At 39.2% G+C, this 18576-nt stretch overlaps 2 protein-coding genes across 2 annotated transcripts; both read right to left on the bottom strand.

Moving 5' to 3' along the window:
- Positions 1-537: 537 nt before the first annotated feature.
- On the bottom strand, positions 538-7841 carry LOC308393333 (vitamin D3 hydroxylase-associated protein-like). The gene is made up of 15 exons (XM_080877015.1): positions 7211-7841; positions 5497-5610; positions 5111-5251; positions 4834-4967; positions 4476-4682; positions 4338-4378; positions 4088-4212; positions 3733-3858; positions 3545-3642; positions 3211-3310; positions 3089-3132; positions 2947-2986; positions 2763-2871; positions 1795-1940; positions 538-855 (listed from the first exon to the last, which is right to left on the bottom strand). The coding sequence occupies exons 1-15, from the start codon at positions 7433-7435 to the stop codon at positions 733-735; spliced, it is 1773 nt and encodes a 590-aa protein (XP_080733141.1). The 5' UTR covers positions 7436-7841; the 3' UTR covers positions 538-732.
- A 255-nt stretch (positions 7842-8096) lies between these two features.
- LOC308393334 (vitamin D3 hydroxylase-associated protein-like) lies at positions 8097-18373 on the bottom strand. The gene is made up of 15 exons (XM_080877016.1): positions 16778-18373; positions 15444-15557; positions 14721-14861; positions 14257-14390; positions 13913-14119; positions 13781-13821; positions 13544-13668; positions 12147-12272; positions 11969-12066; positions 11640-11739; positions 11504-11547; positions 11359-11398; positions 11175-11283; positions 10146-10279; positions 8097-9054 (listed from the first exon to the last, which is right to left on the bottom strand). The coding sequence occupies exons 1-15, from the start codon at positions 17000-17002 to the stop codon at positions 8932-8934; spliced, it is 1761 nt and encodes a 586-aa protein (XP_080733142.1). The 5' UTR covers positions 17003-18373; the 3' UTR covers positions 8097-8931.
- Positions 18374-18576: the final 203 nt, after the last annotated feature.

Genomic DNA, 18576 nt, shown 5'->3' with positions numbered 1-18576 from the left:
CACCCTGAAGTGTTGACACTCCCGTTTTGTTGTTCCTTTTTTTCACTTTGTAAATAAATCACATTATAACGAACGGATTTGTTTCATGTGGCTGCTTGGGTCTTGGGGTGGGAAGCGAGTGCCTCACTCATGTTATTGCCTGGCCCTAGACGGGTCGTAACAAGCCTTCATCCTTCCCTGTTACTTCATCTTACCCTCTTGTATGTTAAGCACTTTGGTACACCACTGGTTTTAAATGTGCTGTATAAATAAAGGTTATTGTTGTTGTTGTTGTAAACAAAAGCAAATGTAGTATGTACTAATTTGTATATGTATACAATGTAAATCGTAGAATTATGTGCACAAACAGTAATATTACTTTACATACTTATTATTTAATGCTAATTCTTAACATTTTTACACATGTACTAGCACTGTCTCTTTGCCTACTGTTGACATGATTCCAGTTTTCGTTCTTTTAGTGCCTTTTCATACTTTATTACATGAAATGGATGGTAATACGACAAAAGACCTACAACAATAAGAACAAAAAATGTGTAATTTTAACAATTACCTTTTATTTAACCTTCAACAAACAGCCAAAAAACAAAAAGTGCCCAGATTAAGCTTGTAGTGTAGAGAATACTCCACTATTTATGACACCATTAGCTCATTATTACAGGAAATACTCAAGTTAACATGTCTCCTCTCAAGTCTGCAGCCTCTCCTGTGAGACTGACAAAGAAAGCAGCTTTACTTCTTGCTTTCTTTGACCAGTTGTTCCACTTCCTTCATGAAGCGCAGGCAGAGCTCATCCTGCCACGGCAGAGCAACACACTGAACCGCCACAGGTAGACCCTCGCCACCGGACACTGCCTGAACACAAAAAAACACTCCTGTCACTTAATGCTCAGCAGCTGAACGCACCACCTAAATGTGTAATTTACTAAACAGGGCAAAAGAGCACAATCCCCAAATATTGCTGAAAGGTGTTTACCTAGAAAAAAAATGGATTTGCTGAATTCATGGGGAAGTCATGTGTGTACATGTGTTCATCTGTGATCTCACGTATTGTCAAAGTGCATGCAGCTGAACTTGTGTAGATCCACCAGTAATAAGTAACGGTTGTTGGAGCACAGCTGATGTGCTGAAAACCGTGTGCTGTTTACACTCCTGGAATTATAACTGTTTAAGTGGAGTGTGATAAAACTTTATTAAGGAAAAATGTATTTTTAAAGTTTATCAACATAAATACATTGCTTTAATGTCCATCAAAGGTCTGATTCTTCTGAGGATCAGTGCTGTCCTCCTCCCTGTTTCTCCATTTTTTGGCCGTTTCCCTTTGAACCCTATTGCACAGGCTGTGAAACTGAAGAGCTGGAAGCAGTTTTGTTGCCGCTGGCATTGTGTGACTCGTTTAGGTTAGAGGCTCCAGGTCATCTCTGAAGCTATTGAGCAAATTTAGCATTAAGTGGCTTGGTAGCTCTGTACCTTGGAATTGTCAGTCTGCTTGCCTATCGATCCTGCTCAATGGTTCCACTTGCACATGTGCTGCAATCAGCTGATTTCACTTCATATGCCAGAAGAGGAAAATAGTGACGCAGTCTACAGCGTGGATATAAACATTAAACACGTGCAAATGGATCATTTACAAAAGTCTCTGAGCCCCCACTTCTTAACTGAAGTCTTCTTACTGCACTCGCTTTGGAAAAATCTATTTTTTTTTCATGCCAAAAGTTTGTCCTGACACAACGTGTTAGTAAATCTGGCTCTATGTTCTCACTCAGTCTTATCTCACTGGTACATGTTGCCTACCTCTTTGAAGAGTTTGTCCCACATGTCCTGATAACAGCCCTTATAGTGCTTGAGTTCTTCCTCATCCTTTGTGGTCACTGTGGAAACAGTGACTACACCCGCAGGAAAGGTAAGGAGATTGTAGAGTATCGTGTAGCTAACAGCAGCTTAAAACGCAGAAAAGACAAAACAATTACTTACTTACTTACTCTATATCCAGACCCAGGTTACTTTTTAAATCAAGTAATGTCTGGAGAGTCGTCCTCATCTTTGATGAAATGTCTCTTTTTTTCCTCTTTTCAAAGTTCAGTTGTATTATAACGTGTAACTGTTTTGTACACTAAGGAGCTTGGAAATAAAAGTGTCTGGACTTCTTTAGGTTTCTTGAAGACGTTTCACCTCTCATTCGAGAAGCTTCTTCAGTTCCAAGAGCAGCTGGTGGAGAGTCCCAGATTTTAAGCCCCATGGAAGTGTCCCCAAGAGGGTCATGGACCACCCATTGATCCTATACCTAATCACACCATCCAAGGTGTGAAAACGGGTGTAAGTCACAAGCAGCAATGACGTTTTTCTTTCCAAGCTCCTTAGACTACAGTGACCTGGATGACTGAGTTCACAGACATGTTTTGTACACTGTCATTCTTTTTTTTTTATCATGTCTATCCAGTTCCCCAGTGATGAAACCCGCTGAATCCACTACAACATGAATTACACTTTAGCTAAACTTCATTTACAAATAGAAGTACTAAACACAATAAAAATTAAACTGGAAAAATAAAGTGTTTTTTTATTAGTTACTGTTATCTTTTGCCTTTTATATTTTACATATCTTTGTAATTTTCTGAAACTATTAAAGTAACAATATCTGATCTAATTTGTGACTTTTGCGTCACACTTTAAACATCTTTAAAGTCCTGTAATTACATTTTTTTTAAAACAAAGTGATAAATACAGAAACTAAGTTGTCTGTCATACTGAGTTAATCATACTTGAAAGTTTGCCACAGTATGAGAAGTTGTAGGCTGGTCCAATCACAGGACACAGCAGCACATCAATGTTGCAGCTCCTCCAATGTGCTATTGTCTCTTGAATGTAGTCCTAAAGAAAACACAGGAAATCTCAATTTCTCCTTCAGACTTTCATACGTGACCATGCATCATCAGCTGACAGTACCTCAACAGCAGCATGTTGCTTCCACAGCTCTGGAACAGATCTAAAAATGAAGCAGAACGTTTGGATACAATTCCTAGCACATGGAAATGTAACAAAGAAACGATTCAAGCACAAATGAAGAATTTCAAGGATACTTTCTCACCCAACTCCACAAAGAGCATCAAAGTTGGCAGAAACACGAGGAAACTGCCAAAAAAAATCAGCATCATTATAAATGTTTTATCAGACTGAACTGTGAAGTTAACTGTTAAACCAAGGACTCACCACGGGTTTGAGCAAGAATGAAATGGTTTTCTTCAACCACTTGGGAAAGCCATAAGGAAAAACCTGAGGCTCCAGACAAGGGTCCACAGGTCCCCCTTCCCTAAAATGAAAGAGATCATTGGCACAGGAGAAAACAGTCTGTTCAGAGACACTGAACTGAGAATTACTGTAATGGTTTCAAAAAGAACCACAACCCCATGTTGTTCATAAAGACAATGGCAGCATGGTGATGTTTAGTGGTTAGAACTAAAAAGAAACAAAATCTCTAAATGTTAGATGATTTAAGTTTAGAAAACAAATGGTACTAACTGACTTATTAAATGGAACAACTCACAGTTTTTGTAGCACGGTGGTAGCTCCATCTGCAAATACACCCTTTATCAAAAGCTCAGGGATAGTTTGATCCATCTTCAGTGGACAGTAAGGGACGAGCTAAAGGCACAAATATCAACACTGAGGACCTATGACTCATATCACATACGTGGCTTGACAGTGATCATAGTGTGTGTGGTGACGTCTTACTGTGTGCCCTGCTTGCTCTAGCAGAGCTTTGACCTCTCTGACGCCTCGGGCCATGCTTGGAGATGGATGCGTGTAGCCATCGCTTTCCAAATAACCGATCCTTAGAGGTCTGGAGCTTCTGTATATCTAAGGGTCAATCTTTTTTACTTCCTCAGTCAATTAAACATAATCAGTTTGCAAAGGTTAAGATTACAGCCTGTAAAGTTAGTTCTGTATCTCAGGACATTAATAACAGGTGAGGTAAGAGTAATATAAAGTGAAGCGTTAGGACAACCATGTATCCGCTTAATTTGTAGTTTTTAACCAAAAGAATAATCATTAACAGATTATATGAACCTCACAGTACAGGACACACCTCCATGTTAAAAGGTAACGGTGGAACAGTGGGGTCCAAAGAAAACATGTGGTCACAAAGAAGTGCCTGCATGCACAGAGCCAGGCTGTCCACATCTCTTGCCATGGGTCCAGGAGATGACGGCACTAGTTTCATACGAAATATAAAGCAGTGACTCAAATATTTGAGACAGTTTGTGTCTGTGAAATATTGCTATACAGTGGTTATGTAACTACATTTACTTTATATGTAAAGTACATATGTTTCTTACCCGACTTTTGCCCTCGATAAATTGGACGAAGGCCCTGTAAACTAATCATTACACAAAAGTGTTAACAAAGACAAGAGTTTAACTCAGTGTAACTCAATGTGTAATAAATTTCCAGGAAACTGACTGAATGAGACCCACCTGAGCCGACCTGCAGTTGGTTTGAAACCACAGATTCCACAGAAGGATGCAGGAATACGGATACTGCCACCTATATCAGTGCCTATACCAAGCAGAGAGCCCCCTCCCCCAATGAGAGCCCCCTCCCCACCAGATGAACCTCCAGAGGTCTTCTGGGGGTTATGAGGGTTCACAGTCTGCCCGTAGATAGGATTACTGCAGTCATAGCTGTCAACAGACAGTTAATGAGTCTTTGCATATTATTTTCATTCATATTTTCATTATTTGCACATTTGGAATGGACAAAGGCAACTTAACACATGCACTCAGTTTTAAATGTGCTGTAGATTTTTATGTGAGTAACTGATAAAAGATGTACTTTAAAAGAGCTTGAGGCAAGTTGGTTCTCACAAAGGGAATAGCTCCTTGTTTCTTCAGGACTTGAACGAGCACACTGTCCTTTTCAGCAGGCTGGTCCAGGTTAATGACCACACCACAAGAACAGTCATGATTCTAGTGTTGGAAAAAACAAAGATGATAATGTTACATCAAATACCTGAGCTATGATGCTCGAGAATACTGTACCATACTTATAAATACTGATGGGAAATACTTTAACTGTAACTGAAATTTGCATTGCATAACCTTTGTAATACCTTAAATGTAATATTTTCTTTGATGCTAACTGGAACTCCGTACAAGAGACCATCCTTGTTGGAGCCAACAGTTGTCAGCTGGTCCAAACTCTCCAGCAAAATTTCAGTGCAGCAGTTCAGCTTTTTGTTTACAGCCAGAGTCTGTTGGAAAGGAAACAAGCACAGACAGATTCAGAGAAACGTTTTCCCCTGAAAGAAGTTTTCATGCTTCAAGGGGATGAACATTCCTGTCAAAAATAAAAAAGAGAGACAAGTCCTGAAAATTAAAATAGTTACTTGATTACTAATGATTACTTCTAAAAATTAGCTTTTGGTGTATTTGAGCTATTATGAAAGATTTGTTTTGTTATATTAAGTGAACCTTTGTGTCATGTTGGATACTGAACCTTTTCCATATAAGAGTAAAGCACATCCTCAGGGGTAAGTGAGCCTTCCTTCAGTGTCTTTGTCAGCTCAGACAGGGAGAGTGTCAGGATGAAAGCAGAGTCAGTTGTCGGATGCTAGGAGACACAGACCCACACAGAATCATTACTTCAAAAAAACATTTAAAGCAAGAATTTAAGACTTAGTATCACCTCTAATTTTGCATCCTAGTCATGGAACAACCTTCAGAACACATTAAAGCTCTCCCTGACAGAGTTCATAACACTCAAAAAGACTTATGTAACCGAAGACTGTTATTGCCATTTATAAGCTGGATCTGTATTTTTGTATTATTTTGTCTCTAACTACTTATTAAGTGTTTTGATGTTATATTTGAATTGTAACTTGTAACAATGTAAGGGTTTGTCCTCTTGACCAATTTATCCTTGAAAAACTGATGTTAATCTCAAGGGATTTTTCTGGTTCAAAACTAAATAAAATAAAATAAATTAAATTAAACAAAAAAAAGCATTGAACCAGGATTTTTCCTTTGTGTTCCACCTCTGTATACTTAATTACTTATGTAATTAAGTAATACCCTCACCCTGAGGCTCTCTTACGCCCTACACGTATAATTAATTTTGCAACTGTGGAGAATTTTTCTGTCTTTCCTGAAACTTGCCTCCTCCATTCCTGACTGTTCCCTATCTCCCATGGTTGATGATTTTGCTAGCACCCTTTTTTCCACATGCTCCTCCATCCTCAATACTGTTGCCCCTGTTAAAATGAAGCGCCCTAGATAATTTCCCGATGTTGGCTAAACGATTCTACACGTGACAGTAGTATCCCCCGTGGCCAACTCCGTGATGCCTTGGGTTCCTTTGATAGTTTCCTCACCGACACTGTTAGTGACCTGGGTGTGTTTTTGGATAGCTCTTTTAAATTCGACAAACAAGTGTCTGCTCTTGTCAAATCTTGCTTCTATCAATTGCGTCTTATTAGCAAGGCCAGACATTATGTCCCGCATAGAGACCTGGAAAAGCTTATTCACCCCTTTGTGACATCTAGGTTAGATTATTGCAGCTCCCTTTACTTTGGTCTTAACTCTACTCTTCTCCATAGACTACAAATTGTTCAGAAAGCGGCTGCGCGTCTCCTTACTGGTAGTGGGGGGCGTGCCTCTATTAACGCTGTCCTTGCCGACCTGCACTGGCTTCCTGTTAAGTATCACATTCAATTCAAAATCCTGCTGCTCACCTTCCGAATTATTAACAATATAGCTCCAAGCTACCTCATTGAGCTACTTAGATTATACACCCCTGCTAGAGTACTAAGATCATCTTCCCAGTCACTCTTGGTACTGCCGGTACTTTAATTTATATATTTTATCTTATTCTTTCCCAGTTAAATTTACCCTTCAGTCTAATTTGTGTTGTACAGTTATTTCATTTTTAACTTTAATCTTTATATTTTATTTTATTCCTTCCTAGTTAAATTTACCCTTTTTAATTTTCATATTTATTTCCTATCTTATTCAGAGCCTTTTCTTCTTTTCTTTAGGTCACGAGCAGTTGTCCAAGCATTTCACTGCATATCGTACTGTGTGTGACTGTGTACGTCACAAATAAAATTGGAATTTGGATTTACCAAATTGTTTGTCCATAGTTCACCAGGTTTGAACTAATATCTCCAAAGATTAACTTAAACAATTCAAAGTCCAGGGCTCTGAACTCTCACCGACTCTTTGTAGCGGAGCACCGCCTGCTCTGCCCGCTGCAAGCTCTCGTCTCTCCTGTTTCTGGCTCTCTTGATCTTTTCCTCCGTCTCTCGGTGGCTGCTGATCTTTTTCACCAGCATAACCACGGATCCGACAACGCAGGTAGCACCAGTGAGCAGAGCCACTGCCCACTTGTCCATTTTCACTCCCTTAATAAACTGTTCAATATTCTGCAAGGCTTGCATTTTTGTCCTGTTGCTGCAAACTCGACTAAATGACAAGTGGACTTTACACACGGTTGTTTAAATGGGACAGGCTGACCTTTGAGCAAAATAAATAGGCGCGTTAAGCAAGTAATAGCTCCTACTTTAATAAAACAATGACGCTCACTCACTGCGCGTGCGTACTTCCAAATAACACGGCACTGTGAATGACAGAGTAAACAAAAACAACAAATATGTGTTGAAGTGCGTGTGCATCCAAATTAATTACAGGAAGTCCATTTAAGACTTCTCCTTAGAACGATCACCTAAACATTTTCACGTAAGTTCTGTATTTTATAGTGATTATTATCATTTTTATATTAGGATAAAGGAGAGCCGACCGCTTACTCGCCTCTTTTCCCCTTTCTGCACCGCATCAGCTGTTAGCTTTCCGTGACCCGGAAATTATTCTCCCTCCGGAACAACGGATATTAGTGTTTCGAGTTTAGTTACTTTTGACATTATTATATATATAACTATATTAACAACAGTTTCAACCTTTATTATTGTCACGATGATCATGTCATAATTCCGTTTAATATATGAAACATTTTACAACAAAAAAACAACAACAACAAAAAAATCAACAACAACCCCAAAACAAAGCCGCCACCCCCCCCCATCAGAGATCTTCGGGGCAGGTTTGAAAGATCAAATCAAATGTAATACGGCTTATAAAACAGGAACTATTTATTTTATTCGTTTATAAATATCAATGTCAAACCACTACATTAGAAAAATAAATGGTTTGTTTTAATGTCATTAGCAGATGAACAATACACATATAGTGAATGTTATGGTCATTTTGGGCTAATAATTTCTTTGAAATGTCCTTTTTTTCCATGGTGGGCCGATTGCAAGCTGTACCTCAGAAAGTTTTGGTAACCCTCAACAAGCTTCTGGCATAGTTCTGTCTGGATATTTGACCGCTTTTCTTGTCTCATTCTTCTCATGTCTGCATATATTGTATGTGTACATATTTAAGTATTTCACATAGTTTGCTTGTTTGTTTGTTTGTTTACTTGTAACCGTTTGAATAAATTTGTGACTTTTTTGTAATATTGTTTAGTATGCTTTTTGGTCTTTTTATTGTCTGTGAGGTTATTTTGGTCTATACAAATAAAGCAGACTTCCCTAATGATTTCACATTTTATTTTCTCAACAAGATCTAGCATGTTTGCTGTTATGGATATAAAGAAATATAAAGCATAGATGGGGATAGCAAGACAAAAAAAACACATGGTTTATTAAATGAATGTATGAAAGAAAGATGAAAAATGAAAGAGTTAGAGTTCCTAAAGCCTTTAGGAAACAATCAAAGACCAAAATAAACACAAAATGAATAGACTGTACTTGTACTACTAAGATTCATCCACCATTTATGACTCGATTAGCTCATTATTACAGGAAATACTCAAGTTAACATGTCTCCTCTGAAGTCTGCAGCCTCTCCTGTGAGACTGAGAAAGAAAGCAGCTTTACTTCTTGCTTTCTTTGACCAGTTGTTCCACTTCCTTCATGAGGCGCAGGCAGAGCTCATCCTGCCACGGCAGAGCAACACACTGAACCGCCACAGGTAGACCCTCGCCACCGGTCACTGCCTGAACACAAAAACACACTCCTGTCACTTAACGCTTGGCAGCTGGACACACCACAGTCTCCTTCATCCACCTACTGACAAACTCTGAAACTACTAATACATTGTGTGTATATCTGCATGGCAACAAGGAATGTGACAATATTTCTAGTTACAATAGTCTGATACGTTTCATTTCTTGGTTTTGTGTATGGATGGGCCTTTTACATGTTGGTGTTAAAGAGTCTGTTTAATCATTATACCCACCACCACCACACTGGACATCTCTAAGTACATAAATGCTCCCGGAACCATAATGTAAAGTCATGTAAAGGCAGCTGGTTTCCCTATCTCTTATACAGCATTTTCTTTAATAAAATGCAAGAAAAAAAATGCTGGTTTCAATGTTCCCAGTCTAAGGGCTTTTTAACTTTAAACATATTGTCAAAGTTTTGGTCATCTGTTTGTTAATTTGTTGGTTATTTAGTGGAGATGCTTTTGAGTGCCCATTGTGGTTTCTCAATCCAACTATTAGAATAAACAACCAACACTGTGAAAACACTTAAAAAAAATTCTCTTACCCAATCGGTAACATTCAGAATAAAATTACGTGCCTCACAAATGTTTCACATGATGTTACTTATCAGGGCTGCAATATAGAGCTGTTGCATTAATTTAATTGCCATTTTGAAATACACAGAGGATTTGGGGAATGACATCAAGTAAAAGGTCCACTGATCTCTTACTGACACTATTGATTGGTCACCCATATTGGACATTTAACATTAGTGAAACAGGTCAACAGCTGTAAGTTCTATGGCATCATAACATTATCGTGGTCATCACAGTTCTATCCTGTTAAAGAAGCTCAGAAATGACCTCACTTTTAGAAAACCTAAGAGCCCTAACTTCCACTAACAAGCCAGGCTGGTCCAGGACAGAAAGATGCAGGTGACTGAAACCCCCCCAGAAATTTATTCTATAATAAATTCATCTATAGTTTAGGCTTCACATCCGTGTCTCCTGAGAGATTATGCCTGCATGAAAACCTAGTCTTACAGTAGATCCAGCTCCATATATTTCACCAGTCTTCCCTCACTGGTATGTTTCACTTACCTCTTTTAAAACCTTGTCAAATTTGTCGGGATAGTGCTCGAATTCCTCCTCATCCTCTGCAGTCACTGTAGAAACAGTGACTACACCGGCAGGAAAGTTTAGGAGATTGTAGACAAATGTGTAATTGGTATTGACTGAAAAAAAACAAACATTGAATGATGAAGAATACGGAAAGAGAATTCTTTCTTTAACCAATACAAATTTTGTTGCCATTTCATCAACTCATGATTTGGAAATTTTAATAAAAATGCATTCACATTGCCATTTGTCTTAATGTTCTAATCTACATGTAATTCTCTTAACTGAGTAATCTCTATAGCAATGGTGGGCAATAAATTTTCCCAAGGGGCTACATGTGAAACTACAACTGCCTTGGAGGGCTGCACTAATAAGTGGAACTTTGTGAATCTTTAAACAAAACAGCTCTGGATGAATGTTGCTCTCCATCTGGCTTGAAAGAAATTGCAACTTTCCCATGAAAGCCTTCATCAAGTTGTACAAATGCCTTCTATTCAGCATCGCAGGGCTTTGGAATGTCTTTGCCTTTCTTATCACAATACCTCCCAGTGTATATTTCAATGCAAATGTAACAAAGTCAGCTCCAGTTCAAAATTTCAAAAATTTGTCCGTGTCAGGTTTGAACCACAGCAGAATGCTCTCCATAAACTTAGTACACCGCTCTCCTCGGGACTTCACTGAATACTAAGAGGGAATGTCTTGTAAAAACAAAAAGATCCCAAAATCAACACTACTTTCTGCATCATGTTTTTTTGTATGTCAGGTGACATCCTTCAGGGGTAACAGACTAGCATCTCTCAGAAATGGCTCTTCCAAAATAAATGACAGGAAAGCTGTAATCTCTGGAACATGTACATTTTAGAAAACTAACAGTCACCTAAAAATATTTCTGATCTTATTTGTGACTTATGTTTAAAACTAAACATCTTATAGTTTACCTTGAGATTACAATTTGTTGAAAACAAAGTGACGCACAGACTATGCTGTTTTATTGTACTCAGTGTACCATACCTGAGGTTTTGCCACAGTATAAGAAGTTGTAGGCTGGTCCAATCACAGGACACAGCAGCACATCAATGTTGCAGCTCCTCCAATGTGCTATTGTCTCTTGAATGTAGTCCTAAAGAAAACACAGGAAATCTCAATTTCTCCTTCAGACTTTCATATGTGACCATGCATCATCAGCTGACAGTACCTCAACAGCAGCATGTTGCTTCCACAGCTCTGGAACAGATCTAAAAATGAAGCAGAACGTTTGGATATAATTCCTAGCACATGGAAATGTAACAAAGAAACTGAGATTCAAGCACAAATGAAGAATTTCAAGGATACTTTCTCACCCAACTCCACAAAGAGCACTCATTCTGGCAGAAGTGTGAGGAGACTGGGGTAAAAAAAAGTTTCATCAGAATAAACTGTCAAGATCAAACTGATGTATGAATTCATATACATCTGTCAGAAGACGAAACAACGCACCACAGGTTTGAGGAAGAATGAAATTATTTTCTTCAACCACTTAGGAAGCCTGTATACAAAAATTTGTGGCTCCAGACAAGGGTCCACAGGTCCCCCCTCCCTAAAATTAAAAAAGGAATCCTTGGCACATGGGAAAGTAGTCTGGTCAGAGAAATTACTGTAATGGTTCCAAAAAGAAGCACAAGCCCATGTGCCCTATAGATAATGTCAGAATGGAGATGTTCACTGGTTAGCGCTGAAACAAAAATTACATTTCTAGCTATTAGATGATGTAAGTTAACAAGAACATATTAAGTAATTATTAAAAAAAAAAAAAAGATCCAACTCACAGTTTTTGTAGCAGGGTGGTAGTTCCATCTGCCAATAAGCCCCTAAGCCACAGCTCAGGGACAATTTCATCCATCTTCAGTGGACAGTAAGGGACAAACTAAAGACATAAATAATATTAAAGACATATGGCTCACATAACACACTTGACCGCAATCAGTGTGTGTGGTGACGTCTTACTGTGTGTCCCGCCTGCTCTAGCAGAGCTTTGACCTCTCTGACGCCTCGGGCCATGCTTGGAGATGGATGCGTGTAGCCATCGCTTTCCAAATAACCAATCCTTAGAGGTTTGGAGCTTCTGTATATCTAAGGGTGAATCATTTTGAGAGATGAGATGGTGAGATAGCCTTTATTTGTCAGTTGCAGTATCAGTATATGTATGTGTGTGCATGTCCATAGTTCAGCTGAGACAATGTCCTTCGCCCTGCCAGGCTAAGTAAACAGCCAAAACAGCTGTGTAAACAGCTGGCGCCAAAGGGGTATCCGCATAAGTGATGGTGGTTTTTACTTTAGTGCGAACAGCTCATTTGAATTTCAAAGCAGTTCTACAGTCCAACACTGGTCTCTCAATCTCCCGTTGGAGAGCCGCGAGCTTCGCCATACTTGCGTTCTGTGATGTTGTCATTTCTTGTGCTCAAGGAGCCAATTCTGAGAACTCACGGCAGTGTGCCTTCCCGAGATGTCATCCAATTTGCGCCCAGAGATGTTATTCCGGGCTAGCCCTTCCGAGATGTATCCAGTCTGCAGTCAGAGATCTTATTCTGAGTATTCACAGCAGCCGTAGCCTCTCCAAGATCTTATCCGTGCTGACTCAATAAGACCATTTTGAGAAACTCACGCCTCTCCCATCGTTCCAATCCCAGCGGGCAGCCTTGTGGGGGTTTGAACAGCCAGTTCCGCTTCCTTAATTCTTCGATAACTCAGGGCCAAGCCAGCTCCAATCAGCCAGAACCCTGTTACCATGGTTCCGAATAGGTAGATATCTTCAGCACTCAGGCTCACCCGAGCCCAAACTTCTCGTTGAGAAAGGGGTGTCAATTGCATTCAGAGACCAGTTGATCCAATCCATAATTCCTCTTTTAGATTTTAGAGAACAGACTGTGAGAGAGTGTTCCAGGGAAAATACAAAAAAACCCACGAGACTAGACAAGGACATAAGCAGGGAAGATAAGGGAGAGGAGAAAAAGTGCGCCCGCCTCCTCCGAGAGCCAAAGAAGAAAGGAAAACATGGCCTTTAGTTAACTTGTTTTTAAATATAAATGTTAATGTATTGTTTATTCTAAGACATTAATACATTTAATAAGTGTGTTAAGACAATAAGCCATTTCATTAATTTACAAGTTTGAACATTTAGTAACTATCTGGTCAAAGTCCAGTAAAATAATCCTGAACAGTCTTCATTTCACCTTCAACTTTCAGGTTAACCTCCTAGCACCTGGCGTCCACATATGTGGACATCACATTTTGGGTTGTGTAGACCAAAATACTACATACTACAAGGGCCTGATGTCCACTTACAAGGGTGTTATACTGCCACTGTATGAGGCAATTACAAAAATTGTCATCAACAGACACACCTCCATGTTAAAAGGTAATGGTGGAACAGTGGGGTCCAAAGAAAACATGTGGTCACAAAGAAGTGCCTGCATGCACAGAGCCAGGCTGTCCACATCTCTTGCCATGGGTCCAGGTGATGACGACACTAGTTTAATATAAAACAAGAAGCAGTAAACCATATTCCCAGACTGTGGAACATTACAGCAGTTATGTAACGTCACATTTTACTTTGTTTAGTAAGTAGATATGTCACTTACCTGTCTTTTGCCCTCGATAAATTGGACGAACTCCCTGTAAACTAATCATTACACAAAAGGTGTTAACAAACATAAATGCTTAACTCAGCAATGTGTAATAAATTTCCAGGAAACTGACTGAATGAGACCCACCTGAGCCGACCTGCAGTTGGTTTGAAACCACAGATTCCACAGAAGGATGCAGGAATACGGATACTGCCACCTATATCAGTGCCTATACCAAGCAGGGAGCCCCCTCCCCCGATGAGAGCCCCCTCCCCACCAGATGAACCTCCAGAGGTCTTCTGGGGGTTATGAGGGTTCACAGTCTGCCCGTAGATAGGATTACTGCAGTCATAGCTGAATGTGGCCAAAGACATATGGGTAATGAGTCCTTGCATATTATGCACACTTGTAATGGGCAAAGACAACTAAATAAGTGCACATAGTATTTAAATGTACTCCAGATTTATGTCAATCTCTGATAAAAGATTTACCTCAAAAGAGCTTGAGGCAAGTTGGTTTTCACAAAGGGAATAGCTCCTTGTTTCTTCAGGACTTGAACGAGCACACTGTCCTTTTCAGCGGGCTGGTCCAGGTTAATGACCACACCACAAGAACAGTCATGATTCTAGTGTTGGATTAAAACAAAGACAATAATTGTACATCAAATACCTGAGCTATGATGCTCAAGAATACTATACTCAGTCCTGTTTACACTGAGTAGGAGACGCTCTGTATCTCACTGTACATCTGTATAGTGACAATAAAAGCATTCTGTTCTATTCTATAACATACTTACTAATACTGATGGGTACAGAAGAGGATTAGGACCAACGAAAAAAAAGTGGGCACGTCTTTTTTTTTTCTACTTTTCTCAGAATTCTGGAAAAGAAGAAGAAAAAAGACGTGCCCACTTTTTTTTCGTTGGTCCTAATCCTCTTCCGTAGATGGGAAATACCTTAAATGCAATATTTTCTTTGATGCTAACTGGAACTCCGTACAAGAGACCATCCTTGTTGGAGCCAACAGTTGTCAGCTGATCCAAACTCTCCAGCAAAATTTCAGTGCAGCAGTTCAGCTTTTGGTTTACAGCCAGAGTCTGTTGGAAAGGAAACAAGCACAGACAGATTCAGACAAACATATCAATCTTTGTAAGCCCTCTGTGGAATATCAAAGTCTTTTTGGAAACTCAAATATTTCTTTGGCACATGAATCTGGTTTGCTTTCATAAATATGTCTATAAACCTTAACCGTAGCAAAGACACAAGTGTAAGTAATAAGAAATACCTAGTTAGCTGAGAGTATACCTAAAGTAGAACACTGATACAAGACTGGAAAATGAAATTGATTATTTAGTGTAGACTTTATCTTTTGCTCTATTTTATCCATTATGTAAGCTCTGTGTTATGTTAGGTCAGGGGTGGGCAACTCCAGGTCTCGAGGGCAGGTGTCCGGCAGGTTTCAGATCTCACCCTGGGTCAACACACCTGAATCACATGATTAGTTCAATACCAGGCCTCTGGAGAACTACAAGACATTTTGAGGAAGTCATTTAGCCTCTTGAATCAGCTGTGTTGGATCAAGGACACATCTAAAACCTGCAGGACACCGACCCTCGAGGCCTGGAGTCGCCCACTCCTGTGTTAGGCAGTGAACCTTTGCGTCATGCTGAACACTGAACTTTTTCCATGTAAGAGTAAAACACATCCTCAGGGGTAAGTGAGCCTTCCTTCAGTTGCTTTGTCACTTCAGATAAAGACAGGCCAAGGATGAAAGAAGAGTCAGTGGTTGGATGCTAGAAGACACACAAAGAACCATGTCAGAAAAAAGCTGCAACAAAGAACTAAAACGGTATGGATCTACAGAATCAAGATTCTTTATTTGCCAGTGTTGCATCTCCCTACCAAATTGAATAAAAGACAGCTTGCTAATGATGAAATAAACAGCAATGAAGACGTATAGAAGGAAAAACCCATCGTAAATTGTGTAGACAACAATGTGAATAGAACCAGAACAGGCTCAAGAAAACTGAGCACTGACTTTTGTATGGACCTATCAGAGGGATGAATTGCTCAAAAGCATTTTGAGTAACTCACTGCATTTAGGCATGGAAGCATGTTCAAGATGACCTGCTCAGATTCATCAAAATTGTGAAGAAACGTGATTTATGTGACTAAACGTGGCATGACTGTCAGTGCCAGATGTTCCGATCTCAGTATTTTAAACGCTACTGATCTACTGAAGTTTTGAAAATGCCTTGTTGATGTTGATATACATATACTCAAAAGTTTAGTGGCTTCTCGACAAGAACATCGACAGGCTCCTGTATTTCTTATTATGCTTATAAATGACATCACGGGCAGAAAAGTAGCTTCTGCAAGGGTTTCCTTAGAATAACAGAAAAACCATATTTACTTCTAAAGAAAAAAACAAATACCTGATTGTATTCGTTTTCGGATGGCTGCTTTGCTACATTAGTGCAAGATAATGCACTAATGTAACAAAGTTCAAATCTTCTTCTTGGTGTTATTGAGTTCACTGTACTCTTCTTCTGATTCTGGTCTCTAAATTCACCAGAATCTAATCAAATAGAGGACCTTTATAGTGTGTTGGAATAGGAGATTTGCATTATGGATGTACAGCCAACAACTCACCAAAACTGTGTTATGTTTTTGTGTCAATTTGGATCAAAACTCTAAGAAAACAACTAGTTGAATCTCTGCCAGGAAGAATTTGGGGGGTGGCTTTAAAAGAAAAGGCAATCTAATCCAGTAATAGCAAGGTGTCTCAAATAACTTCTCCACAGAGTGTAAATGCAAAAGACAATCTAGAAATAGCAGTAGGTTATTATCGCTGTGTTTGTCGGCTAAGTTTATTTTTTTTTGCTCAAGGTAAGCCTGCTGACAACAAAAGCTGTCAGTGATCTGATAAATTATGTCAGGTTCGAACTAAAAGCAGAAAATTCAATGTTAAACTTTCCCCCAAAAAACTCCTAAATTAAGGCTGAACTCTCACCAACTCTTTGTATCGGAGCACCACCTGCTCTCCCCGCTGCAAGCTCTCATCTCTCCTGTTTTTGGCTCTCCTGATCTTTTCCTCTGCCTTTCGATGGCTGCTGATCTTTTTCACCAACACAACCACAGATCCCACTGCACAGACAACACCAGTGAGCAGAGCCACCCTCTGACTGTCCATCTTCACTCCCTTGAGAAAATCCTGGATGTTCTGCAAGGCTTGCATCTTTGTCCTGTCACCGCAACTCCAGTTTTAAACGGCACAGGTCAGCCTTAGTCAGGCTTAAGTATGCTAATCAAGAGGGCGCTGTTGTGCCTAAATCGTTGTCAGGGACCAAGCAGTAAAGCATAAAGGACACAGCTGTTTTAATTCAAAAAGGGGGTTTTATTGACCCAAAAACATGAAGATATATTTAACAAAGCCAAAACTTAAACAGGAAGACCAATAAAAGAGGTCAACTCAATAGACTAAACTCAAGATAATAATTAACAAAACCTCAAACAAACATAAGATAAACTGACCTGCTGAAATGGGGGAACTTAAACACTGGTTTAGCTAAACCAAATGACACACACGGGGAAAATAAAATGGCTGCCATATAACCAACTAATACAAGTCAATTAAACAAACATGAAACACCCCCCAGGCAATGAAGCATGTGGTGCTATCCAATTAGGCTGTGAGTGGTACTTCAGGTCTCCCAGCCCTTTGCCACACCTTTTGCCAGACATAAACACACCAGCAATGTTTTGGTTCTATAACATTTTTCTATTATTACTTTATTATGAATTATAGGTGCAAGAGTTTTAGAGTGTGGATAATTAAATAATAGATCAATGTAATAGCAAATTGTGCCTTGTTCTCAGATTCACAGCAAGTGGAGAGTGATAGATGAGATCAGGAGATGGAAGGAGGAAGAGAGGCAAGAATGATTCACAGGCAGAGAAAAGTTTGTTTCTCACAGTTTTGTTCCCTTATGGTTTCAAGCACTGTCACTAATCTTTGCATTTTATTATTATCTCATAACACTTGTTTAATCAGCTACCATCTCTCCTATGGACTTTTTAATGTCTACAGCAGGAGTGGGCGACTCCAGGCCTCGAGGGTCGGTGTCCTGCAGGTTTTAGATGTGTCATTGATCCAACACAGCTGATCAGGGCTGGACTGGGACAAAAAATCAGCCCGGGCATTTTGACTAGTTACCGGCCCACCATGGTATTATAGGAAAAGCCATAAAGCCTTTATAATAAACTTAAACCTACACCATCCTCCCTATTCTGGTATTCTAAACAGTACTTAGCAAAACTATAAAACAACCTAATTTATAATTACATATACCTCACTAATAGGGTTGCCAACTCCCAGCAAAAAAAGAAAAGAAAGAAAAATAGGGAACCACTCCCCCACCCTCTGCCTCAAGATGCTTTACTGACAAAACCGATTTTAATTTAATGCACGTATAAAACAAATGCACAGACATCTATTATTTTTCTCCAGTAATTAAATAGATTTAACATCTTTCTTCAACAGAATTGCAGACTGCACAGATGGTATCTTAACAAAGGAAAGAATACCATAACTTACTAGGGCATATACTAGACTTAATATTTACTGAATACAATAATGGATTTCTATACATTTTACATCAGATAAAAAGTTTGGTTGTAAGATTCAGATAATTATTTATTAAAAGGTAGACATCATGACCAGCAGCTTTACAGCTGTGGCTCCAGCAAACATCAGCTGATACTAGAAATTAATATTAAATAAATTCTAACAACAGCTGATCAAGCTTAAAC

This window comes from Rhamphochromis sp. 'chilingali' (genome assembly GCF_963969265.1).
Source record: "Rhamphochromis sp. 'chilingali' genome assembly, chromosome: 3".
NCBI lineage: Eukaryota > Metazoa > Chordata > Actinopteri > Cichliformes > Cichlidae > Rhamphochromis > Rhamphochromis sp. 'chilingali'.
Note: the sequence above shows the minus strand (reverse complement) of the source record. Positions and strands in the feature narration are given on the sequence as shown.

Excerpts from the sequence above, each read along its gene's own strand:
- LOC308393333 (XM_080877015.1), bottom strand. The coding sequence starts at position 7,435 with ATGCAAGCCTTGCAGAATATTGAACAGTTTATTAAGGGAGTGAAAATG. Across the intron at positions 5,611-7,210 it reads TGCTCCGCTACAAAGAGTCG|CATCCGACAACTGACTCTGC; the intron begins GTGAGAGTTCAG and ends TGTGTCTCCTAG. Across the intron at positions 5,252-5,496 it reads TTTACTCTTATATGGAAAAG|ACTCTGGCTGTAAACAAAAA; the intron begins GTTCAGTATCCA and ends CCTTTCCAACAG.
- LOC308393334 (XM_080877016.1), bottom strand. The coding sequence starts at position 17,002 with ATGCAAGCCTTGCAGAACATCCAGGATTTTCTCAAGGGAGTGAAGATG. Across the intron at positions 14,862-15,443 it reads TTTACTCTTACATGGAAAAA|ACTCTGGCTGTAAACCAAAA; the intron begins GTTCAGTGTTCA and ends CCTTTCCAACAG. Across the intron at positions 13,669-13,780 it reads TTATCGAGGGCAAAAGACAG|TGTCGTCATCACCTGGACCC; the intron begins GTAAGTGACATA and ends ATATTAAACTAG.